The 25861-nt window shown below is 49.0% G+C and overlaps 1 protein-coding gene across 4 annotated transcripts in view; it reads left to right on the forward strand.

Moving 5' to 3' along the window:
* The window catches only part of PDE4B (phosphodiesterase 4B), a 186765-nt gene that overhangs the window by 151960 nt on the left and 8944 nt on the right, over positions 1–25861 (forward strand). For all 4 annotated transcript variants that reach the window (XM_030455458.1, XM_030455461.1, XM_030455460.1 and 1 more), the window contains 3 exons: positions 7014–7126; positions 22493–22586; positions 25398–25576. In XM_030455458.1, coding sequence (XP_030311318.1) covers positions 7014–7126; positions 22493–22586; positions 25398–25576 — 386 coding nt within the window. The remainder of the gene's footprint in view (positions 1–7013; positions 7127–22492; positions 22587–25397; positions 25577–25861) is intronic.

A 25861-nucleotide genomic window follows, 5' to 3' on the forward strand; every position in this document is an offset into this window, starting at 1 on the left:
CCACAGATCCATTAGGGAAGGCAGAGGGTAAGTGGCTGACAGCCTGCACAAGTCCCTGTTCTGTCAAGTTTTGGCATGTCCTTTGTTGATAAACCTGTTTGACTGAACATGCCCCGTGCTCCTGGGTTTTGGAGTGATGCTAGACCCTGGCTAGCCATTCTTGCAGGGCTTTCTTGCTTTCTGAAGGTAAAACAGCTCCATGCTTTGGGGGATGAGAATTGGAGGAGCACCTTTGGTGACCTGGATCTGTGGGACTTTCATCTAAGCCATGACCATGAGTGTCTTGTTAAATCATGAAGGCAACTCTTCCTTTTTCCTGTTCCTTCTCTTCCTCTTTTTCCTCCTTCCTCCTTTTTCTCTCCTCTAACTCGCCTCAGGATTTAAAACCCAGGAGGTCTCAGCTGAAGCACAGATGAGTTCAGCTGGTGTGTCAGTCTTTTGAGGATCAGCTTGTAAGAGAAGATGCCCCAGAGGGGGCTCCTCCCAACCTTCTTAGGTACAAGCTCTTGGTTTGTTAGCAGTCAGGGGCTGAGAAATGTGAACCAGGCCTTCAGTAAGCATTAATGATCTCTATACTGCTCACAAAATAATGATCTGTCTTCAGGTGATTAACTAGAGCATCTCACTCCTCTTCTTTATCTTTTTTTCTCAGCTAGAGTATCAACAAAATTCTGATAATCAGTAATAAATACAGGATGTTGTAGAATTAAAAATGGGTTGTCCTCAGGTCCTCTGATGAGTTTCAAGCAATTAAGACTTCTAATGTCTATTGTTATGATTTTTAAGACATGTTCATATCTGAATGTGCTTTCATCGTTATTATTATTTACTTTTAACATTAATTTAAATATATATAAATAAGCAAAATGCTCAATTGTGCCTAAAACCTCGAGGTCAGTGGATGTGTTTTATGGATTCACACTAAGAAGTGCATACACTTAAAAATTGCAGCCTTAATGTTATTTTCAAGCATTTCTATGAAATTAGGAGCCCAGACCTGTGCTTTCCAACATTTCCTAAGGCAGAGTTTTCAGTGCCTGCAAGCAGTTTCATGCACCAGGATAAACATTTACATGTTCCCATACAAGGCCACGAGGACTTCAAAAGCCCCAGCTCACCTAAGAGCTCCAAACCTACTGCTTATTGACTTTGTTTCCCTGACACTAGTGGGACTTCCTAAGGAAGCTTTTCCTCCTGGAACAGTTGCATTTCAGTCTGTGGTTTCTTAGGAGTGTTTGCCTGCTTCAGGTTGTGTTGGGTTTTATCAATGTCTTAAACATTCAGGGAACCTTTCAGTGCCTTTCTATTGCCACGTTGTACACAGTGGATTTGGGAACACATCCAGCATTAAAGCCTTTCCAAGGCAAAACATGTGAGCAACTGCTCTTATTAATTTAATTTTAAATTAACAGATTTGATCCCGAGTTGTTGTTGTGGGAAGGTTAAGAGAAGGTGATAATATTTGGGTTTATTAAATCAACTGGAATCACTGGAAAATGGGCACTTGGTGGCTGTGCCTCGAGTCACAGCTGAATTGCAGCCACCAAGACAGGCTGGAGCTGAGTGCTGGGGGGAAGGACAGCCTCAAATCTTAAAGAGGTTTATCATTATAAAGAGCTCAAATTTATTACAGCCAGGCTGCCAGTGGGAGTAAATAACCCAGAAGATGTCTTGCTGCCCCTGTAAACAAGGGGCTTGGCAACTGGGATAGGATATAGAGTGTTAAAGCTGGGGTGAGCTCTGTAGGCTGCAATTCTCTGGGTTTTACCATAAAAAAGTTTACCTAAATATTTCTCTTGGAGGTTTTTTTGGCCAGGAAAGCAGCACTTTTTGATGGAGACCATTTGGGGAGGCTTTGAGCCTTCAACTTGAGATGCCTAAGGTTTACATGTGAGGTGCTAATCCTTTAGAGGTAACTATTTCTTTTCTTTGTGGAATTGGGAATTAAGTCTTTTATCAATCCTTAGTCCTTTTTATTAGCCCATAACTTGATCTCTAAGAGCTGGGTTTGCAGAGGTGACTGCAGCTATTTGCATTCAGTGCTTCCCACCAGCCAGCTTGGACAATCTGTTCAGAAGATAGAAACCCATTAGTAACATTAGCCTGCTAGATCATGGAAAACTGAAGTTATTTGGCACCTGCACTATTCTACTGAGCACTGCAACTCCTCTCCAACTTTTTTAACTCACCCGTTTGGGATCTGGTGTCTTGGCCACTCTGAAAAATTTTTGGCCAGGACGTGCTGTGTTGTAATGTATTTATTTAAGAGGGCCTAGGGGTGACAAGAGAGAATCAGGAGAGGATCAGGAGAGAGAGAAACTCGCTTTGCATTTTGGCGTTTGGGTCCAGTTTCAACATGTTTCCTCCCTGGTTTCTGTCCCTGGCAGAGCCACCATTGACTCTGCAGCCTGGGGACAAGTGTCTCTGCCCCACCACCCTGCCTCGTGGGGCTGGCTGGCTCTGGGTGACAGGATGAGGGACAGTGAGGTTGTGGCTGGGAGAGGAACCAGACTGCAGGGGCAGATAACAGCAGCCCCGTGCTGACAGGGACAGCAGCAGGAGGGGCTGCAGCTCCCTGCTGCACAGAAACCTGGCACCCATGGGGCAAGAGGTGATTGAATGAAGCCCCCTTCTCATCTAGGACACTTCTGAGGACTGCTGAGGAAGAATATATCCCAAGTAAGATGGTGATCTCCAAAACCTTTGACTTTTTGAGTATTCAAGAAAAAAAAACCCAACCCAGTCCATATTTATTAGCAGCTCCCACTGTGAGATAAGGATGGCAAGGCAGTCAGGGGGAGAAAGCTTCTGCAAATGGGCTGCTAAGTCACCTCTCTGGTGAGAGACACTGCTGTGCTCCAGCATGGAACAGAGATGAAGAAGAAAGAGATGGCAAAAGAAATGCCACCAGAAACGCAGCGCTTGCAAAACGCTGGCAGGTCCCTGGATTGAGTTTCGGGTTCATTAGAGCGTCCTGAGCTCCAGAAGCAAAATTGGAGTGGTGTGCTGTGTCTGAAGGCTTGGGCAGCCTGTCTGCCATGGCCTGGCAGCAGATCAGGTCTTGTGACGAAATGTCACCTCAGCTCAGCCACCCTTGGGACCCAAAGCCGTGCGCAAACACCACGGAGTAGTTGAAAACCGAAACGAGCTCCTTTCATTAATTAGTTCTTTATTCTGCCTGGGGAATGGTTTCGTGTAGAGTGCTAGGGGGGAAAAAAAGAAAGGAAAAAAAAGAAAAAAAGGGGAAATAGTGGTTATAATTTTACGGGTAAGGGCTCAGTTATGCAAGACCCAAATATAAACTGAAACAGGATACAGTCGGAGCCACATCATCGAGTATTCCAGGAGACCTTATCCCGAAATTGCAGGGCTGTTTCTGTAAGTGACCATGTGCCTCGGCTGTACCAGGAAGGCTGCTCGAAGCCTGAGTGTGGAGAAGGTTTCAGAGGGTTTCTGGCAGAGGGGGCTGCACCCCTGCTGTCAGTGGGATGCTCACGTGGGATTCGGGGAAGGAATATGTCATGTAGCATCTCAACTTGTGTTTACTGTTCAGCTGAATCCCTGTAGTGACACCAGATACAGCTCCGGGAGAGCATCCTGCTGTGTTTCATCTTCGGATGTGATTAATGTGGTATATACCCATGAATATTAACTAGGAAAGTTAGAAAATCCACGTTAATCCCTTTTAAGATCATTCCCACAGAAAGTTATTACATCCGTAGGAGAGCAGCTTCTAATTGGCTTTAAATCTGACTGCTATTTTCGGTTCGCTGTGTGTCTTACAACATGTCATTAGGGACTTGGGAGTATGTGTTTGAGTTTTGCATGCTGTTTTGCAGAAGCACCTGGTGCAAATGTAGCATCTTATCTTTGGAATCCTGGCCAGTGCTTTCACAGTTTATTTGTAAACAGGCTGGAGTTATTCAGGGAGAGCTGTGCATACCCAAGGAGGGCTGGTTTGAGGGTCCCAGGTGGGTTGGGCACAGGCTGGGTGACTTAGAATGTGGCCTGGGAGGCAGTTTCTGGGTTTCTAAGAAGGGCTGATGTCAAGCTGACTTCCTTCTGCTGAGGATGATAGTGCCTTTGCTTCTGCTTGGCTGTCTGATTTCTTGAAACTCGTGGGAATGTGGTATCTGTGACGTACTTACTGACCGAGCAAACCCAGCTACAGCTCAGCAGCAGCTTCAGAAATGAGCAAAGGAGGAGGGCAGGGAGGGTGGAGAAGCTGAAAGACATGCAGACACCTGGAGGGGAACCAGGCCACCAAGAGCCTCGTTTCATGACACTCGTTTCCTTAAGAAAACAAGAGAAAAAAAATATTTTTTGGTTAGTCAAACCCAGAAGACAAGGGAGGATTTAAGAAGAGCTGGCCAAGGCTGCAGGTGATGCAGCTTCCCCTGGGTCCCAAGACCCAGATGGAGCTGTGAGCAAGCCAGAGGGAAAAGGTAGGGTCAGAACAAGCAAGTTCTGCTGTAAGAGTGCTTTTCTATGGACATACACTTCTTCAAGGCTGGGCATGAAACTGCTATGGAACACTAGCAGATCTCTCTTTTGTCCTTGCTGCTGTTTTTCCTTAAAATGATATTTACTGAGACCAGTTTGCTCCCCCTTTACCACATCTTTTGCCATCCAAGTGACTGGAGTCTGCCAGGTAGCTCCAGCTGTGGAAGGTGGGCTCTGCACAGGGTACTTGTGGCTGTACTTTTTGGGTACAGTGAGGGGTGAAGAGGGTCTGTAGCCTTAGGAAGGCAGATCCCAGGGAGGTGGGGGGTGGCAGTGGCATGGTATGGGGCATGTGTTCCCAGAACGTATGTGCTGTGTGGCAGATTCTCTGCTGAGTGTACACACCAGCAATCCCGGGCTCTGATGTCACTGCTACCTGCTCAGCCAGTGCCATGAGAAACGCCAAATCCATTAAGTTTGACAGCTTTATGGAGTAAGCATATGTCACTGGTGTTATGAGGAGCAGTTCCATTCGTGGGGAGATTTTTATGAATCACTGTATCCGCTTATGTAAACCTTAATTCTTACTCCCAGGGCTGCTCCGGAACTGTTGTCCTGCTGGCAAGGTCAAGGAGCAGAGCTGGGTGGGAGCAGGGAGCAGGCATGTGGGGTTGGGAAGCAGAGGGGAGCAGTCCCAGCAGGGCTGTGGGGTTGGGAGGCAGAGGGGAGCAGTCCCAGCAGGGCTGTGGGATTGGGAGGCAGAGGGGAGCAGTCCCAGCAGGGATGTGGGGTTGGAGAGCAGTCCCAGCAGGGTGAAGGGATGTGGGATTGGGAGGCAGAGGGGAGCAGTCCCAGCAGGGCTGTGGGGTTGGGAAGCAGAGGGGAGCAGTCCCAGCAGGGATGTGGGGTTGGAGAGCAGTCCCAGCAGGGTGAAGGGATGTGGGATTGGGAGGCAGAGGGGAGCAGTCCCAGCAGGGCTGTGGGGTTGGGAAGCAGAGGGGAGCAGTCCCAGCAGGGCTGTGGGGCTGGGGAGTAGTCCCAGCAGGGTGAAGGGATGTGGGATTGGGAGGCAGAGGGGAGCAGTCCCAGCAGGGATGTGGGGTTGGGGAGCAGTCCCAGCAGGGAGCAGGGCTGTGGGGTTGGGAAGCAAAGGGGAGCAGTCCCAGCAGGGCTGTGGGATTGGGAAGCAGAGGGGAGCAGTCCCAGCAGGGCTGTGGGGTTGGGAAGCAGAGGGGAGCAGTCCCAGCAGGGCTGTGGGGCTGGGGAGTAGTCCCAGCAGCGTGAAGGGATGTGGGATTGGGAGGCAGAGGGGAGCAGTCCCAGCAGGGATGTGGGGTTGGGGAGCAGTCCCAGCGGGGTGTGCAGGGCTTTGGGGTTGGGAAGCAGAGGGAAGCAGTGCCAGCAGGGAGCAGGGATGTGGGATTGGGAAGCAGAAGGGAGCAGTCCCAGCAGGGATGTGGGATTGGGAAGCAGAGGGGAGCAGTCCCAGCAGGGTGCAGGGCTGTGGGGTTGATAGTCAAGGCTGGTGAGGAACAAGCCCAGTGGGACTCAGGGGCCAGGAGCAATGGGGAGCAGGGATGGATGGGTTGGGAACAGGGGTTGGCAGGGTTGGGAAGCAGGACCAGGTGGGATGGGGGAGTGGGACAGAGTGGGGTTGAGAAACAGGTTGGCAGGGAGCAGGACCAGGTGGGACTGGGGAGCAGTGTGGGTGGGATTGAGGAGCAGGGTTTGTGGGGTTGAGGAGCAGCACTGTTAGGGTTGGGGAACAGGACCAGGTGGGGTTAAGGGGAGGAGAGCTGGGGAAGCAGGACCGGGACCAGGTACTGTTGAAGAGCGGGGTGGTTGGATTTGAGGAGCAGGACCAAGGAGGGTTGGGGAGCAGGGTTGTTGGATTTGGGGAGCAGGACCAGGCAAGGTAGTAGAGCAAGGCTGTTGGATTTGAAGAGCAGGTCTGCTAGATCTGGGGAGCAGGACCTGGCAGGGTTAGGAAGCAGGGCTGTTGGGATTTGAGGAGCAGGGCTGTTGGATTTGAGGAGTAATGCTGTTAGGATTTGAGGAGCTGGGCAGTTGGGATTTGAGGAGCAGGGCTGTCGGGGTTTGAGGAGCAGGGCAGTTGGATTTGAGGAGCAGGGCTGTCGGGGAGCATCCCCGGGGCTCCGGCTGGGGCAGGGCGCGGGGCTGGCTCGGAACCAGCATCCCGGGGGCGGCCCGGGCCCCCGCAGCAGCCTGGGGCAGGGGGTGGAGGGGGTACCAGCGCTGGCGGAGCCGCGGCCCGGCCCGGCCCGGCCCTGCCCGGGGGGTGCCCGGTTCCCCGTCCCGCGGGGGCAGGGCGGGCTCTGGGCCGGGGCGGGCCGGGGCGGGTTCGGGGCGGGCGGCCGGGTCCGGGGCCGTGCCGGGTGCCAGCGGCGGGCGGGGATTTGCTCTCCGGCGGCCAGGGGAGCGCAGGGGCCGCCGCATGATGAGGGAGCGGTGCGGAACCTCCGGCGGTGCTGGCGGCGGTTCGGGCGGCCCCGCCATGGAGAGGCGGCAGCCGCGTCAGCCCGACTACATGTCCGTCTGCCTCTTCGCAGAGGAGCCCTACCAGAAGCTGGCCATGGAGACGCTGGAGGAGCTCGACTGGTGCTTAGATCAGCTGGAGACCATCCAGACCTACCGTTCCGTCAGCGAGATGGCATCCAACAAGGTGAGCTGAGCGGCGGGGGGATGCGGATGGAGCCCCCGGGGGGACACCTGGATGGAGCCCTCGGGGGGGATGCGGAGCCGATGCTCGGTGGGTCCTCTCGGTGGGAGAGCAAATCCCAGGTTCCTCCGGGGGAACGGGGTTCGGGTTTGCCCTGCAGAGGCACGGCCAGAACAAGAACTGGCGTGGGGAGGGCGATCCCCACCGCCGGGTGTATTTTTGAGAAGTAAAAAGGGGATTTCGAGCCACGCCGGTCCCTTCGGAACTGATATTACCGAGAAACACCGTGTTTGCCCGCGTTTAACTAATTATCACTTCAGAAGTCAATTATCTTTATTGTTGTCTGTCCGTAATGATGGTAAACTCAAAACATTGTGGTGCGTTATTTTATTACTGTTTTGTCTTTCGGTTAAAGCGTTTAATTTTGTTTTTAATGTGGCGGGCTGGCTCTGCACCGCTTGCCAGCAGTGAGGAGGCTGCGAAGTTAAGGATGGTGCCGAGGGAATGAGCTGCTCGGGACATTTCTGAACCTTTTTTAACGCGTGAGGGCAAAAAGGGGAATTTTATTTTTTGAGTTCCTCTGCCAGGCGTCAGGTGCTGAAATAAAGCAAGAGAAATAAACGCTGGGCTGAAAGTCAGAAAAGCAGAAGTGAGGAGAGAAAGCGAAACGCTTTTGTGCAGCTTTTGGAAGCTGCTGGTTCCCGCTGCCCTTCTTTCTTGCCGAAATTTCCCTGCAGCATCTCCCCAGCTCAAGTCCTTCATGTGCCGGGAGCCGCTCCCTGCCCCGGGGCCGCCTCCCCGCTCGCATCCCGGCTGCTGCCCGGGGCACCGCTTGGCTGCCCGCGGAGCCTTCACACCTCCGGGACACGCTGCCTGAGTTGCCTCTCTTCTAAGTTGGTTTTATCCCAGATTTTTTGCAGGCTGTCCGATGGAGCAGGTCATGCAGTCCCAGGAGGGAGTTGCTCCCTCGTTGGGATGAGTGCTTGGTCCTCTCCATACAGGTGGTTGCCATGGTTAAAGCCTCTTCTGAGTTGAGACTGCACCAGCACCGTATTATTTATTTATTGATTTATTTCTTGATTGGTTGATTTATTTTTCATAATTAATGAAATCGGAAATGCTGACTCATAAACTGATTTTATGGGGAAAAAAAAAAAAACCAGGCAGAGAAACCCCTGCATTATTGCAGCTTCCTCCTCTGCTAGTGATTACCACGATGTGCAGGGGCTAAGGAAGCAATAAAAGTTTTATAGAGCGAGCTTTCAAGAAAGGAATATTATTTTTTTTTTTCTGTTGAGTTTGTGTTGAGGGAAGCCAGGGTGAAAGTTGAGAAGAGCTGAGGCTGCAGAGAAGGATGCACCTCCAGTGTGGAGGCTGATGTCCTTGGAGGTTAATTCTTTTTTTCTTTTGAGTGCCAAATGAAGTTGTGAAGGTGAAAGATGAACTTAATTGCTTTTTGGGGTAATTAAAAGTTGTGATCCCTCAGTGTGCTAATGGATTAGAGCTGCATAAGGCAAAAAAAGAAAACCAAAAACCCAACAAACCAAAAACTTCCCGAAACTTTGTTCTTTCATAACCAGTTTCTGCAATGTCTGCGTTTTTTTGGTCAACTTCCAGCATCGTTTTCATCTGTGCAAGAAAAAAAGAGTAAAGTGGCCTCACACCTCACTTTCCTTCCCTCTGCAGCTGTAAATATTGACCCAGGTGGGTTTGGGGCTTTGTGGTTTTTGGGTTTTGGTGGCAGCTGCCCATCCCAGCTGCAGGGGGATGTAGTACTTTGAGGAGGAGGCTGCACCACAGGTCCTTACTTGGTCAGGTCTTGATCCCCCCCACTCATCTGCCTGCTTCGCTCAGAAAGCCTTGAGATTTGTCACCAGTAAACAGCAAAAAAAGCAGGCAGATGTTTTGAAAACAGGATGCTGGGGGCTCCACATTACTAAAAGAAAAAAAGAAGAAGAAAACAAAAAAAAACACCAAACCCAAAACAACAGAACGGAAAGAGAAACAGTGCAGATAGGAAGAAAGCAACCACGGCTCAGCGTGCTCCCCAGTGCAAGAGCAGTATGAGCAGTGACCTATCTTCCTGACCTCCCCTCTCCCTGGGTTCCTGGCCCCATGCCACCCAAGCCAAACTACGTCAGTGGGGACTGATAGTAGGCATGGCACAGCTGTTGCAAGTGTGACTCGAATTTCCTGTCTCCTTCCTGACAGACGTAGTTTAGAAAATCCAGAGTTGCAACAACAGCCAGGCAGGCAGGCAGGCAGGCAGGGAGGATCTCAGCAGACGTGTTGGCTTGGCTGACTCGCCCAAGCCCTGCACCCAAAAGGAATCAGCATCCTGGCTTGTAAGCTGATGGTTTTTGGAAAACATCAGTGAAAAAAACCCCATGTGCGTATACTACTTCTTAAATCTTTTTTTTCCCCTCTCCCCAAGATGTGAGTTAATTACAGGCAAAGTGAGGAAAGGAGCAGCTGATCTCACTGCCCGATGGTGCTGACACCGGTGCTGCTCACTCCCTGGGACCCCACGGGCCTGGGAGCAGGGGTTGGGGACACTCAAGTGGCAAAGAGGGGGGAGCTCAGGTCCCTGGGGGGGCTGTCACCCGTGTCAGTGGGTCCTGACATCTTAGCAGAGCTGTGCCTGGTCTGCAGACCAGAGTCCCTTGCCAGCTGCCAGCTTCTGACCATGCACAGAGCCCTTAACTTTATAAATTAGAGGGAAAAAAACCCCCCTACCTGACTGCAGAGAGTGCAACTGGCATGAAGCTGATCTTCCTTACACCATCCTAATCTTTAAGCAGTTTACAGGCACTGCAGCTTTGTAGTGCAGCCAAGTTCCCTGTCAGGTTCTGTAGGCACTCAGCAGCCAACCACACAGATTTACGTTATTGTAACATAGAAATCCTTTTTTTTTTTTTCTCTGCATTTATCACCTTGTCCAGCTTCCAGCACAGGCAACTGCTGTGTTCTCTGAAGGATCTGTGGGTCACAGGAGGTATTTTTTCTCATGGTGACCACCCTACAGGGCTGTGTTGGGCATTAGGCAGCTGCTGCTGCTCCTGCAGACGGAAGCACAGGACCCCTGGGCTCTTATTTCCTAATAAAGCCTTTGGGATCAGGGAGGGAGGCCATGCTCAGTGCATCCATCCCTCAAATCATAAAAAAATGAATATTTTGCCCATTTGAAATGCTGGTTTTCCCCAGTTTTCATGGGGTTGTCATATCATAGAAATGGAGGGTGGAGAAAATATATTATTTCTTAAAAGCTGCCTGCCTGTCCATGCAGGATCCAGCCCAGACCACACTTTAAAGGGCAATATCTGAATGGACCTAAGCAGCACCTTTCCATCTCCAGAAATGACACCAGTCTTACTGAGAGCTTTTTGCAGTCCCTCAAGTAAGAACACAGATAATGTGCTTTGTGGTCTGCAGATATCCCAGTTTTGAGCAAGACAGAGTTGTGGTCATCAGGGTGCCTGCCTTGTGCTCCGGTGGCTTTCAGAACCCACTTCTCTCTTTAGACCATCCCCTGGGGCACTCTTCCCTGCCAGCACTGCAGAGCAAATCCTTTAAACTCTCTTATTTCAGCTCTTAAAGGTGTCCCTGGTATCCCCAGAGCTGAATAACACAACGGGGATGCTGCCACCCGAGGCCGCTGCCAGCGGCACCGCAGGGCTCCCCGCTCCTATCTTGGTCTCTCGCGAGCCAGAAGCCACGAAGATAAACAGAACTGATTTCGTGTTGCTTGTGTTTCAAAGGGCATTTCGGTCAGAAAAGAGGAGCAAGGCCACACCTAGCTTTCAGGAGGCAGTGGCTTAAATAAACATCTGGATGCTAATGTAAACTCCTGAGGTCGGTGGTGGAGGTCGAGCACGGCGCGGGGCCAAGTGCCAGCAGCGTATGTGCCGGGCTGCACAGCCTCCCCGCTGGCTCTGTCCCTCCATCACCCCTAAATCTTCTCCTCTTCCTACGTGCTGTTTCCCTTCAGTGGTGCCGAGCTGTTTAGTCTTTCACTTGCTTGTGCTGTCACTTCCTTTGTTTAAAATATGCTTTTAAAACCGGCCGGGGCGCCGCACAAAGAGAGGTTTGTTCGCTGGTGCAGCAGCCAGCCAGACGAAGAGACTTCCACCTCTCTTGTTTTTACAAGCTGGGGTGAATCACCAACCTATTCCCCTCGCCCCGGAGGATTTGCCTTCAGGAAACAGGGGATCCATAACTAAGCACTTGGGAGAGGTCTCCACTGGTTGGGCAACTGGTCCCTGCAGTGCCCTCAGTGTTGGCCTGTGTCAGGTTTGACTGTTTCCTGCCCGTGAAGCAGGACACTGGATGCTCAGCATGCTCCACCAGGTCTGTGGTAGGAGCTGTTTGTAGCTGATGTTGGGAATATTCACTCCCATCTTTCCTTTATCTGATGGCACGTGGCTGGTGGGGAGGATGTCCTTGCTGCAGAGCAGAGGGAGCAGTGCTGCTGAAAGCAAAGCTGCCTGTGATGCAGGAGCCAGGTTTTCTGACAGGGACACTTGGGAGTGGTGAAGGTGAGGCTGGAGTGAGGAGGAGCCAGTCTGGGCTCTACAGCAGACTGTGAAACCCCCCAAAGCTTCTCATGGATGTTTCATGAGTTGAGGAGCTGGCTCTGAGTCATCTGTGCAGCAGTTCTCACCACTGCCATCAATGGTCTTTTAGAGTAGCTGTCTCCATATCCATCCTATTCCTCCTCCCTTGCTCTCTGGCCTCTAAAATCAATCATTCTGATGATGTTAAATATGTAATAACAGTGGGGTGGAATAGTGGGCCTAGACTTGGGCTAATTTAATGATCTGATAGTTTGGTCTGGTGAGCCCTCTGGGCTGCCAGTTTCCAGTTACCTCAGTTAAACTGATGCAAATATTGAAAAAAAAAAAAAATTGGAAAGCTGCCCCAAATATCTGTGAAAAGTGCCAGTGGAGACACTTTTAGAGCAAGGTGACTTTGAGTGATGGATGTTCCTGATCCTCTAGGACTGGTGCTGTAAGCAGGTGGGAAATGCCCATGGGAGGGTGATCCCAGGGCCACCCACCACCCCTGCTGCTGGTGCACACCTTAGGGAGCCACAGCAGAGAGGAAGGCTTTGGGGCTTGGCTTTTACTGCCAATCCACTTTCCCAGGAGGTTTTCTGAGGAGCTGGCACCCTCTGGGATGTGGCAGTGCCCAGGTCCTTCCACCTTGTCCTTCCAACGTTTCTGCTTGTGCTTGGATGCGATGGGGTTTGAAGTTCTGCATTCTCAGACTTCTACGTTATAACCCAGGAGGGTGGGGCTTAAATAAATAGTAGCTCAAAGGCAGGTTCAAAATGAATCATGATTTGAGGGCAGGAGTAGAGAGTGACTAACTGTTCAGAGCAGTGACTTTTCTGGAAGTGAAGCAAGGATACTGGAGACGCACGAAATCCCAGAGCAGCAGCAGCAGCAGCATCTCGTGGGATGGGAGCTGGCTGTGAAGGATGTAAAAGTAGGTTTTGGAGCAGTCCTGATTTTGTGGACCAGGCTGATTTACACGTGTAGCCTGACTCCAAACTCCTCCTCTTTTTTCTTTTTTTTTTTTCTTTTAATCCAGGTGCAGAGCAACTGCTTTTGGTGGGGCAGCTGATGATCAAAATATTTGCACTAAGTGAATCTTAATTGAAAGGTGTTGTGTTATCAGAGCCAAAACATGTTGTGGAGATGTCTTGGTTTGAAGGCTCATCTGTCAGAGCTCTTAGGGGGAGAGATTCCTCTGATTAAAGCCTTTGCTCTGTATTTAAAGCAAACAAACAAGAAGTGCCTCACCTTGCTGCTGGCTTAGCACAGCTGGCCAAATGCTACATCAGAATTATTCTGCACATCATTTGCCTATCTCTATGTGAGAAGGATTTTTTCATTTAGGTATATTTACATTAATTAGTGTGTTCCGTATGGTTTTGGTGCTTGCATTAGGCTCATCTGCATTTTGGCAGGACCCACTGCCACGTGTTTGGGGTTTGGTTTTTTTTTTGGGGGGGGATACTGTGTTGTAGAGCTCCACTGACTTCTTCCCAGGACTTCCTCCGTGTCCCGTGTTTTCTGAAGCAAACAGATTTCTGCTGCTGAAAAGTTGCCAGATTTTTTTCTCCTCGTGAAAAGTCAGCTCAGGGCACAAAGTTATTTGAATTTTCCAAAGCCTGTTCTCCTACTCAGGTAAAAACCCCAGCTGGATTTGCCTAAATGATGACTGCAGAGCCTGGCTCAAATTTAAATTAAATTTAAATTGCTGCTTCGTACGATTAACCAAATCCTGTCTTTAATTGCCTTGCTCTCTTGTCAGATGACAAATGCTCTTCTTTCTCAGTTGTTTTATGCTGAAGAATGAGAATATAATCCAAATGTCCAGCATCTCCTTACGGTTGTGCCCGAGGGAGCAGGGATGCCTCTGCCTGCCCTGGCAGGAGAAGCAGTCGGGGAGGCTCTCTGGTTTGTGGGCTCTCTCTCTGTAGCCCTTTGGCTTCCTTTGGCACCCGAGGCCTCAGCAGTGTGGTTTGCATGGGTGTGACTGATACAAGATTTTGGTCTGAGATCTGCAGCCTTCTGGAGCACTATCTGCTCTCCAGGCCACAGATGTTGTCAGCTGCATCAGGTCTTTTTCTTTAATCAACTTGATGGCAACAAACAAGCTGCTGTAGGTTTTAATTTTGCTGTTGCTTCCTCGCCTTCAGCTTGGGCTGATGCTCAGCAGCTCTTCTTCCTGATTTTCCTTTTTTGCAGTTAACACCACAAACATTGTTCCACCTGGTACAACCTGAGGAAGATCATTTTGCAGGGCTTACTTCTGGTTTTATTAACCAGCCACTTGTCAGAGTGAATAAAAGCAGGGCAGGGATGGCAAACTGATGTGTGATCGCTCCCCACGCTGCCCTCAGCTGCTCTGGGAGAGGTGGTGCAAGTGTCAGGAGTTCTCCCTTGCCATTTGGAGAAGGAAGGAGTCATGCTCCTGCCAGTGCCATGTTTTTTGGTGTAAGATGCACAGGGTGCAACCCAGGGTGTTGCTGCCCAGCTTCTCACTGGTTGAGGGCACTTCTCATGTGTAGTTTGGTACCTACTGGTTAGGAAATCCATCCAAAATCTAATAAGCTGACATGTGGAGTCTGGATACAGTTACATGTATTAATTGCCTAGAAAAACTTACTCTTAAGCATAGGAAGAGTAGTTTGGATGAAGCAGAAACCAACCTGAGCCTCTTATGCATGATTATAAATATCTGAGGGGTGGGTGTGCAGAGGATGAGGCCAATCAATCTCTTCTCAGTGGTGCCCTGTGGTAGGAGAAGGAATAATGGGCTGAAGGTAGAACATGGGAAATTCCACCTCAAGATGAGGAGAAACTTCTGGAGTGTGAGGGTGAGGGAGCCCTGGCCCAGGCTGCCCAGAGAGGTTCTGGAGTCTCCTTCTCTGGAGCCTTTCCAACCCCCCTGGATGTGTTCTGTGTGTCCTGCCCTGGGGGATCCTGCTGGAGCAGAGGGGTTGGACTGGATCAGCTCTAGAGGACCCTTCCAACCCCTGACATTCTGGGATTCTGTGATTCCTCTGAAGCACCTCAGGGCTTCAGGCTGAGCCACCACCCAGAGACACACATCATGAGCTTTGTCACCCCACACAACATGAGCTTTGTCAGTCACCTCACACAACGTCAGGTCCTAAATGCTGAGTCCTGGTATTTCCTATGGGTTCAGTCAAACATCAGTCCAACCCAAGAACTGTTGGGTACCAAACAGGGTGGTACTGGAGACACCAAGACCTGAATTCCTCGGCCGTAGGTGCTGCAGGACTGCCCCAGCCAGGGAGGAGGGAAGCAGATTTGTCCCTGCAGGGTATGGCAGGGATTTGCTCCTGGTGCCAACAAAAACTCAGGCAGGCACACCTTACAAACACATGACACATCCATTTTCAGGAAAGTAAACGGGGTGGTTTCTCCATGACCTTACTGATTCCCCAGCTTCGGGTGGAGGGTTTTTGGGTTTTGTTTTTTTTCCCTTCTGCCTTCCCAGTTCCCAGCAAGTGAGTAACGTGCCCCGAGCCTGCTTTTAAATAAGGAAATTCAGCATCATTTCTGAGCAGTGCTAATTCAGGGTGCTTTCCTTGGGCAGGATCCTATGGGGAGCTTTTCCTTTCCGGCATTTTAATGCAATTTGCATATTTTGAGTCTCATTTGTCTGGAAATGAGCTGGAAAGGTAGGGGTGCTAACCCTCCTGCTCCAGGTTCCACTTCATCACTTTTTAAGCCCCGTGTTGTGTAAATCTGTCCCACCCCAGGGAGGTTCTGCTGCTTTCAGAAATGCTAAACTTCACGGGGGTAAAATCTGAATATTGTTCTGTCTACATCAGATAGATGTTGTTGCTTTCATGAGCAGCCACATGCTGATTTATGGCAACATGCTATTTGTTTATCAACATTTACATTGTGGATTTTTAAATTATTCTAATAACATAAGGCCAACAAGTTGGTCATGATGTTACTCCTTTAAAGTCTTCCTTTGAACATGTATATAAATCACCTCTCCTTTGATGTGAAATTGGAGATTTCATAACTGCCTGTTTACTTTTTGGTTTGAAAAATCAGCTGAAGGGAAAACAAAACAAAACAAGAAAAAACCCAAAAAACAAATAGTACTTTGTATCTCATTAAAAATAGTTTCTAGCACATTAAAAACTATATTGTTTTAGGAAACAACGAGTGAAGGAGTTGCATTTGATTTTTTTTTTTTTTAATGACTGATAGTTGACTGCAGCTATTCTGCTTTTCTTCAGGCACTGAAATGCGTCCACAAGCTTTCCTCTTTTGGTACTGATTAGTGTGAAATTTTGTCTTTAAACATTTCAAAGTGCCTTCCCGTCATCCTTCCGAAGGAAAACCAACAGAAATGATGAAGTAACAAGGTCAGCTGCAGATTTATTCAGTGGAGGCCTTTCTGTAGGAGAGGTAACATCAGGAAAGCCCAGATAAACCCTCAGGTGACTGCTCCTAGAAATTAAAGATTTTAAACTCTTTTTGACTTGTGAACTTTTTGAGAAACAGAAGCAGCGGGCGTTTCAAGTATGATCTGAGGGGAAAAAACAGACTCTTGAAAACTTATTTTCAGCCAGGTGGTGTGCCAGAGATCTGCACCCCCATCCCTGCCAGTGTCAGGAGTGTTTGTCACCCACAGGACACCCAGCTCCCACCCTTCCTTGTCCTGTGCTCGGGCACGATCCAAACTCCAAGATTTTTTTCTGCCCACGGGTGTCCCCATGCAGTACAGGAACAAGGAATGCAGGTCAGGATAGCTTTTACAGGTATTCCTTGTAGCTTCCCAAACACAGGTGATGAGATTAATCACTTTAAAAGAAAAAAAAATAACTAAAATAACTCTGCTGCAGCACCTGTGTGCCACATCCATTCCCTTCAGGGTGCAGACAGAGGCTGCACACTGCGCGTCTGACCTGGCTGCCGTGTACACACAGGAGGAATTTCCCTCTTCTGTGTCAATAATTTCCTGCTGGACTCTTGGCTCCCGCTCCTCCAGACGGGCAGGTGAGTGTCAGCTCTGCCCACCTCCCCCTGCCTGGGTGTCCCTGCTCTTATTCCCAGGAGAATTGCTGTCCAGAGGGCTGGAGTCCCACCAACAATTTAATTGTGCCTCTGGAACCGAAGCGGTTTACCCGGGTGGTTAAGCCGAGGAGGAGTCATCCCAGCTGCCTTTGCCTGGAAATCAAAGGGGAAAGCAACCCTGGGAGCACAAATCCTTTTGTTCTGAGGATTTCGAGGAGCGAGGGATGTCATGCTTGCGTCAGCAGGGTGGGTCACCAGGAACAGAGTTTATAAACAGCTTTACACGCTGGAGATCTGCACCGAGATTCCTCCATCAAAGTGTGGGGTGGGACCCCGCTCTCCTGAGGTACTCTGGAGAGCCCCACAGCATCTTAGCAGCTCTTTTATCTTCAAATTGCCCTCAGCTCCTGCCAATGACTGAAACTTTTTTGTTTTTTAAGCAGCCTCTTTGCATAAGGACTCTTGGCCTCAGGGAACCCCAGCTGGTATAAATCAACTTCAAAGGATTTTTACATCAGCAGCAGATACGTCCTCCTGTCTGTGTTCTCCTTGTAAAGCTCCAGGAATACCTCCAATGCCCTGCTCCAAAGAGAAATAGGAACAGGAATAACAACAGGACTGTCATTGGCATGGGGCTAGAGAGGCCAAGAACCATTTGTGCCTTGCCCTGGCTCTTTTTAACCTTCTGAGGGAAGGATGAGAGTTGTTTCTTCCATAAAGACCAAGAAAGGTGGGCAACGAGGCTGTGAAGAGACTCGAGGGAAAGTCTTAGGAGAGGCTGAGGGAGCTGGGGTTGTCCAGCTTGGAGAAAGGGAGACTCAGGGGGACTTTATCCCTCTCTACAACTCCCTGAAGGCAGGTTGTAGTCAGGTGGGGGTTGGGCTCTCCTCCCAGGCAAGCAGGAGAGGTTTAGGTTGGATACCAGGAAGCACTTCCTCATGGAGAGGGTGATCAGACATTAGGATGGGCTGCCCAGGGAAGTGGTGCAGTCACCATGCCTGGAGGTGTTTAAGGTAAGGCTGATGTGATGGGGTTAGGTCATGGGCTGGACTTGATGATCTCAGAAGTCCTTTCCAGCCTCACAGTGATTCTGTGATTCCCACAGGGAAGCATGGGGCAGATTTCCCACCTGTGGCTGGATGCTGCCCTGGAATCCAGCCCATATCTCACGTGGTGGTGGCCCCACGTGATTGCACTCCTAAACCAGGCAAATCCTATCATCAGCTAGGCCAATTTTTCTCCTTCCTCACAAAACTGATGGTGAGTGAGCTTTGCCTGCAGAGCATTTGGTTTGGAGGGGGTGAAGGACCAAGCTGCCCCATGGCTGAAGGAGCTGCCACACACTCAGTGCCAGTGCCACCACCGAGGTCCCCGTGGCCAGGTCCTTGTGGAACCTGGTGCTAGGGTCAGTGCTCAGCAAATAATGGTCGTGGTGGTGCAGAGGAAAGTGCTGAGCAACCTGGGTGCAGTGTGGGCAGCTGGGATGGGAACTGGGAGGGAACTTTCCCAGTGGTAATCAAGGAAATCACCGCATGCACGCACGAGTGGAAAGCTGGAAAGAAACTGTGATTCCTTCCACCAGGGAACGGATGAAAAAAAAGGGTCACGGCTGGTAATCAAGGAATGATTCAATTTCTGGGAGCCTTAATTTGGTTCAGATGACTTCTGCAGCGACTTCTGAGCCTGCGGAACAGGAAAACTCCAGGCGATGTGATGGCTTTTTCTCACACAACCCTCCAGATGGCTTTGGACCTCTGTGATTCACAGGGGAATTCAGCTGTCCCTCCATGTGTATTTGGTTATTAACAGTTTCAGTTGGAGCATTATCATACTTACATTATCTGCATTCTTCTCAACAAGCTGAATGTGCTTATTACTCACTCCTGTGATCCCAGTTTGGGGTAGAGAGAAGGAAGCCCCTGATTTTGTCCTGATTTTGCTGCTTTTGAAAGGGAAAACCCCTCCAGCTGGGGTGGGCGTCCCCCCCTGTGTCCATCCTTATGTGTTCTTCCTCCTGCCTCCCTTCCCTGCAGCACAGTGAGGTTATCAGTGCTCTTCTCCTTCACCCAGGCACCAGGATGATTATTAATAATGAAAATAACAGCACGTGTCTCGACCTTGCTGATGAGAATTACTGTAAGTGCCAAGCTGAGGGCTGTGCACGAGCTCATTAAAGCCCTCACACTTCTCTTTGCTTCACGGCCGAGCAGTCGGTCTCTTCTCCTTGCTGGAGAGCCTGCAATCTGTTTGGTTTTACCCTCAGCTGTCAAATCGATTTAAGGAAGGGGTGGCTGGGGAGGTTTGCAGATGACATCAGGCACTGATGAGGCAGCAGCAGCAGAGTGCTCCCTCCCTGCAGGCAAATGGCAAAGCACCTCCCCAGGAGGCAGCGTCGCTCCAGAGCATCCTGGAAGCTCAGGAAGAATCCCAAATCCACCCCCACAAACTGTTTGTGGTTTGGGTTTGTTTTTTTTTTTTAATTAGGTTTTTTTTATTATTATTTATTTATTATTATTATTAAAGGAGGTGGTGTTATTAAGTAAATCCCTCTTAGGTGCCAGCATTGGGGTGGTAAATCACAGTCAACTCTGCAAATCCCCGCGGGTGCGCTCGGAGCACCGTGGGTGTCTGGGCTGGGTTTGGCCCCCATAGTCCCAGGAGCAGAGCTGTAATACTGGTGTCTGTGCTTAAAAAAAGGTGGCTGATCAAAGGCCTGGAAAAGCAAAGCAGATGAGGGCTGTTGGAGGAGATGAAGGGCAGAGATTTCTAGTTAAAAACATCAGACAGGAGAATCCCGAGGTGTTTTTTTTATCTGTCCTCATCTCTGCTGCAGATGGCTTGGGTGACCTTGTGGAAGCCATTTAATTGCTTTGTGCCTCTGTGGAAAGGCAGCAGCTCCTCTCTGTACTTTATGAAGCCACTTGTGAGGTAAAGGCATTTTTTTCAGCTGTTTGTCCACCCCTTGGGATGATTTGTCAGCAAGGGCGGTTGGATGGAAAAACTCAAGTGATTCAACGTCGTTTGAAAGTTGTTTGTGTGATCATCTGATGATGGTGTTTTCCTTGTGAAGATAAAGGTCTCGGATCCAGAGAAATGTTTCAGCACATGCTTCACTCCCTAGTCTGTGGGAGGGCTCACGTGTTGGTGGCTGGTGCTTGTGACCAGCAGAAATACGTCACTGGGAGGAAGGGTAGGGTCAGAGCTCTCCTCTTCTCCCACGGGCTTTCTCCTGCTTGGTTTTTGTTCTGCTGCCACTCATTCTCCATCATGAAGTTTTCCCTTAAGGACTTTCAAACAGGCTTTTGTCTCTCTCTCTCTCTTGGTATGAAGTTTAGTGGACACCCTGGAAGCCGAAGGCCATGACACGGTGCTGTGGGAGGGCCTCCTGGGCACTGGAGACCTTTCACATCCTGCCTGTATCCCATGAGATGGGCATCCTTCATCCCCTTCTCCTGCCACTATCCCATGAGACAGTATTTATTAAAGGCCTGGCATTAAAGTGTGACATTCCCAGGACAAGGCAGGTTGCTGCCAGAGAAGACAGCAGAGGTGGTGGTGGCACAGCCCGAGCAGATAGCACCCCATCTTTGACCTGCACACGTGGTAAAAGGGAGGTAGCATCAGCTTTCTACCTCTGATAATCATGAGGTGCTCTCTCTGGCTCTCATAGCTGAGCTGAGTCCCACCTGGATGGTGCTGAGCCATTCCTGGTCCAGCAGGGTGGGATTTTCCTGGTACTGAGTGCTGGTCCAGCAGGGAGCTGCAGGCTTTGCCCCCAGCACACCGGGAAGCCTCGTGGCATCTGGCTGAGTGAGGCTGAAATCGTTTCATGGAGGCAGTCACAGGAAATCATTTTTGAGCAGAGATTGCACTTTTATTTGAGGCACCCTGGCTGAGTGTGACAGCCAACAGTCAGCAAGGACGTCCTGGAGCAGGGATGTGCTGGGCTTCTGAGTTGCTGCTGAAAGGGCAGCTGCAGGTTCCTAATGAAGTGATCATGTTTCAGTGGAAAAGAGAAATCAAAGGACTGCTTCAAGCTTGAAGCTGGGGTTGGGAATGCTTCCTGCTAGGGAGGAATTCACTGATGCCAGACTGACGTCGCAGATTGAAAGGTCGTCCTTAGTTTGTGCCTTTCAGCTGAAAAATATTTTCAGTTTGTAAAGGCAGAATTTGCTGCTTTTGGCCTCTTACCACGTAGAGGGAAGAAACGATCGCACTAAAAATGTGAAAAGTGACGTTTCTAAAAACCCGTGGATGAGCACCTGCCTTGGAAACCATCTGTCTGTCTCTGCAATGAAGAGGAGGAAGACAAAGCAAAGATGGAAAAGGGACTCCTGTGTACTTTTGGCTTATTTAGACATGCAGTGAGCTGCCTCCATTTTAATCTCCCTTATAGAAAAAGATGGCTGTGTCACTAAGACTGGCAGCCCCTCAGAAACCAGCCTCGGGTTTTTGTTGCTGTTGCTGATTTTCTTCTGGTTGTTGTACAGTTCAGCTGAGCGAGGCTGATGTGGAGCAGGGACCCCCCTTTCAGCCAACTAAGCAGCCAGGACGATTCATAATTCATAAGCCCTTCCAGCCACCCAGCTGGACCCGTTTGGATTAGCTCTCATTTCTTCCTGCAATCCCTGATTTCATTATTCTCTCTCCTGCGAGCGAATACACCCACGTTCAGCCCTCTCTGCAAAGATGCTGTGCCAGGCTTGGCTTTGTCTGGGATTAGCCACTGCCGGGCTTTGGGGGGGATCTCTCTGCCTTGGATGAATGCTGATTTGGTTTTTGGTGTGTTTTTTTTTACTGGCTGGGGAAAGGGGGGTGTCCGAGGAGCTCTCCTGCCCGACCGGCGATTTCTCCGGGAGGATTTGTGGACGCTTTGGTGTGGAGTTTTCCAAAATGCCTGAAGCAAACTATTTGTTATCTGTATCTTGGGGTTATATTAAGGTGGGTTAGAAACCTGAAGGATGAGAGATGGCTGTTGGATTTTTATTTATATTTGTTGTAAGTGTGTGTGATTTTGTGTGTGTGTGATTTTGTGTGTGTGTGTGTGTGTGTGTGTGTGTGTGCTGTGTTGCTTGGATAAAACCTTTATAAAGAAAATATGCTTCTAAAATGGTTCTTGATGTGTACTGTATAGCTAGAGAGGAACATACGTGTGTGCTGTGCATGCAGTGTACACGTATGGAATCTTTTCCTCTCCCTCCTTTGGGAATTCACCGTTGCGGGATGAAACGATGCAGGCATGAAAAGGAGTGCTTGGAAGCTGAGGAAGGTCATAGCATGTATTAGCTGGGTGAAGAAATGCTCAAAACCTTTTACTGTAATGATCCAAGCAGATTTATGGCATAGTCCTGTTCTGAAGATATGCAGTTGTCTTGTCCTTGCATAATTCAAAATGGAGCAAACTTGGAAAATTCAGGACACACAGAACAACAACAACAAAGGGTTACGGGATGGAGAATTTAAAAGCAGTGCAAGAATTCAATCTTGCAGAGAGGTTACCTGAAACATTTATCTTGTCATTTTTACAGTGAAAACTAATAGGTATCTTTGGAGGAAATGAATTTTTGTAGCTCAGTGTACTGAAAAGAAATATCTAGTCATGATGCTGCCACACAGCACCCAAATGAAACCGTATGTCGCCAACGCCGTTCCAGATATCTCCAGAATTTTGCTTTCAGCATCTTTGCTTGTGGACCTGCTTGTGATAAAGCTGTATTAATTTGGGAAAAAAAATTGGGAAAAAAAGCAGTCAGAAAAAACTAAAAATGTCATCTTTGTGCTCTTCCCCTCCCAGTTCAAGAGGATGCTGAACCGGGAGCTGACACACCTCTCCGAGATGAGCCGTTCCGGCAACCAGGTGTCTGAGTACATTTCCAACACTTTCCTGGGTAAGGTGTCGTGTTCCAAGCTTTGGGGTGACTCAGTTAGAACAAATAACAGCAGCCTCAAACCCCCTGGTTGATACTTGTGCCCAGTTTTCCTTTGGGGCAGAGCAGTATTGAAATGGTGGGATTTTTTTTGCACTTTGGGGCGGAAAACAAGGTGGTGTTTGAGTAAGTCTGTCCACAGATGAATTCCCTTGGCAAATCAGGAGAGTTTTCTGTTCAGTCTGAGCTAAGCTATTGGTAGCTGCCTTATGCAATGTTTGATTTCTGTGGTGACCTTACAGAAAGGACAAAGTCACACAAGCCCAACTGCACACTCTCATCCTTGCAACCGCTGCATCTTTCCCCTTCAGAGACAGGGACTGAGAGGAGTAGGTTCAGCCCAGATATTTTACAGATTATTCTGTGTGTATTTGTCTATTTTGACGTGGGAGTCAGAATAGAAAGAGCAAAGAGAATATTTTGCATGTCACTAGTTTAGTTGGAGCTGGTTGGACTCCTGACGTGCATGAATCCTCTGCATTTACAAAACGTATGACTCTGAAAAATAGAAATTTCTGTCTTTTCAAGCAGCTTTAGAATCTGTCCCCACTTGCATTTAAACCAAAACTTAGCACAAGGTCCCCATCAACATCTCCCAGACTCCAGCAGCTTCAAATGCTGAGTGTCTGTGGGATGCTGGAGCTGGCAGGGGCCTCGGATGCCCCATAGTGTGCTCCCTGTCTGACACACAATTATTCCCATTAAGGGATTTTAAAGTGATTTCAGCAGCCAGTTGCCACTGGAACTGCATTTAGGACACATCACATCATGAATAATCCATCTAAGTCTGGAGCTGCTTTGTGGGAATCCATCAGCCCTGGCTTATCACTCAGCTTAATTGTGACATCCAGAACGTGATTTAACAGAGGGACTCAGGAGCTGAAGCTGCAGTGGCTGCTCAGCTGATGGGGCTGTGTTGTTCCCCATGCCCAGGCTGGGTCAGGCAGCTGCATTTCTCTTTGAAGGTCTTGCCAATGGTGTCCTTGATTCCTGTGCTGCTGCTTCTCAGATATTCTGTGATGGTGATGTCCTTGTCCTCGCTGTTTTGTGGCACTGGGAGGGCCACTCAACCACTTAGGGCTGTGTTCATGCCAAGTGGTGCAGGCTCTCCAGATTGGGCCAGATTGCAACTTGATTGCTCACATTAAAAAGAAACGAATAAAGCTTTTAAAAGGATCTCCAGAGCCCTTTTTTTTTTCTTTTCTTTTTTTTTAAGGAAGCCATGCTGTAAGATTTTTATGAATTACTCTTTGCTCCATACAATTTGGTCCAAAATTCGATGAAGACACAAAATAACAGGAATCTACAGCTGAAGAGGTTGAACAGACAGAAAGAAAAAAAAAGAAATCTATGTCTAGGATATTAATTTGTCTCCAGTATTTGTTGGATGAAGGAAGCTTACAGATATTAAAACCAGATTGCATGACTTCATTCAGTCTCTTGCTGAATGAGCTGAGGAAGGCACCCAGAAGCCATGTCCTCTGCCAGTCCTGCAGTCACCCATTGGTCCCTGGGAGCAAGGACACCAGCTCTAGATCCATGCAAAGGACAAGAGATAATAAAATGATGGTTTTATCAATGGCCACACGTCCTCACCAAGGGGGGTCGTGCTGGCCTTCCAGCACATGCCCCTTCCTAAAGGGTGAGGGATGTTGGTGATGCTGCCACCACTGTGGGGATGTGATTTACCAAATTCCATTTCTGCTCAGGAATGGCCATTCTAACCCTGGCTTCGTGTTAAGTCACTGCTAAGGGGATTATATGGAGGAAAATCCTTCTGTTGTTCAGCAAAAAGCACACAAGGGAAACACCCATTGATGTCAGCTTGGCTGTTGCTGTGAATAATGGCTTCCTTCTTAATTGCAGTGGTGCAGACACACTGCTAGTTCTTAATTCAGGGATTTTTAATTAAGCCAAGGTAAAAGTAACTAATGCCCAGATGCCTGGCCCTTCCAGAGGTCCTCAGAGCTGCCAAGGTGCAAAGAGATTATCATAACCTTGTCTAAAAAGGTCATGGAGAAGTGGTTTAGTGTGAAAGGGATGAGGCATCGCCTCCCCATTTTAAGCCAGCAAATCCATCAGCTGGAGAGGCACCAAGCAGCATATGTGGATAGATTGATTTATGGATAGATTTATTCATCAGGCACATCCCCACAGCCAGGGTTGTGCCCCTGCTAGGTGCCTACTTCGTGGACACTGATCTTGTTGCTGTCACTGGGCAGGGATCTGGCTTGGGCACTCTGTGCTGTTCTGTGTGTGTTGGTAAAGGGCAAACCTTTAATCCACCAGTGACACCAGCTGGTTACTGGGTTGGAGTTTTGAGAGCAGGGGGTATGAAGATGGGTTTGGCCCTAATAAGTATCAATGCAGTGAATATAAAAATAGATGAGGAAAAATGTGTTGTTTGATTATATGTTTTATTTTCCTAAAAAAAAAAAAAAAAAACCAACAAAGTCATAACAATTAATGGAGATCTAGCCAGAAACAGAACCTGGTGCCCTTCAGCTCCTGTGTCCCCAAGCAATGTCCCAGGAGGACTCAGGGGGAAGGTTCAGTCATGCAGAGGGCAAGCAGAGGTTGTGTGGTGGTTGGCTTTAATTTTGGCTCAGTTTGGCCCCCAAATTGAGAGAAGCCCCCCCATCAGAAACACCTGGGTCTGAACCTGGTGTGCAGAGTTTGCCTCCTCAGCAAAGCTGAGGACAGGTTTTGAGGGGTGTGATGGGTGCTTGCACTGCAAATTGTGTTGACTCATTCCACCTTTATTTGTTACAGACAAGCAGAATGATGTGGAGATTCCTTCCCCCACCCAGAAGGACAGAGAGAAGAAGAAAAAACAGCAGCTCATGACACAGATCAGTGGAGTGAAAAAATTAATGCATAGCTCAAGCTTAAACAACACCAGCATCTCCCGATTTGGTGTGAAAACAGAAAAGGAGGACCATCTGGCCAAGGTAGGACAGATTCAGTATCTCTGCACTGATGTGGCCATTACAGATGCTGGAATTAATGGTCCCCAGCCCTAGCAGCATATTCTGTATCCACAAATTCCTTGAAAATATCAGTAAAAAAATAATACAAAAAGCAATGAAGGCTGAGGAGAGCAATTACCAAACACAGGAACATGTAACAAGGCTCCAGCCAGCCAAGTGGCTCTGAGGCCTTTGTCTCTGTCAGGGCATTTCTTCTTGTTACCTGGAAACACACATCACAGATAACTCCTCTGGCACACAGGGAAA

The sequence above is a fragment of the Calypte anna genome, chromosome 8, assembly GCF_003957555.1.
Source record: "Calypte anna isolate BGI_N300 chromosome 8, bCalAnn1_v1.p, whole genome shotgun sequence".
Taxonomy (NCBI): Eukaryota; Metazoa; Chordata; class Aves; order Apodiformes; family Trochilidae; genus Calypte; species Calypte anna.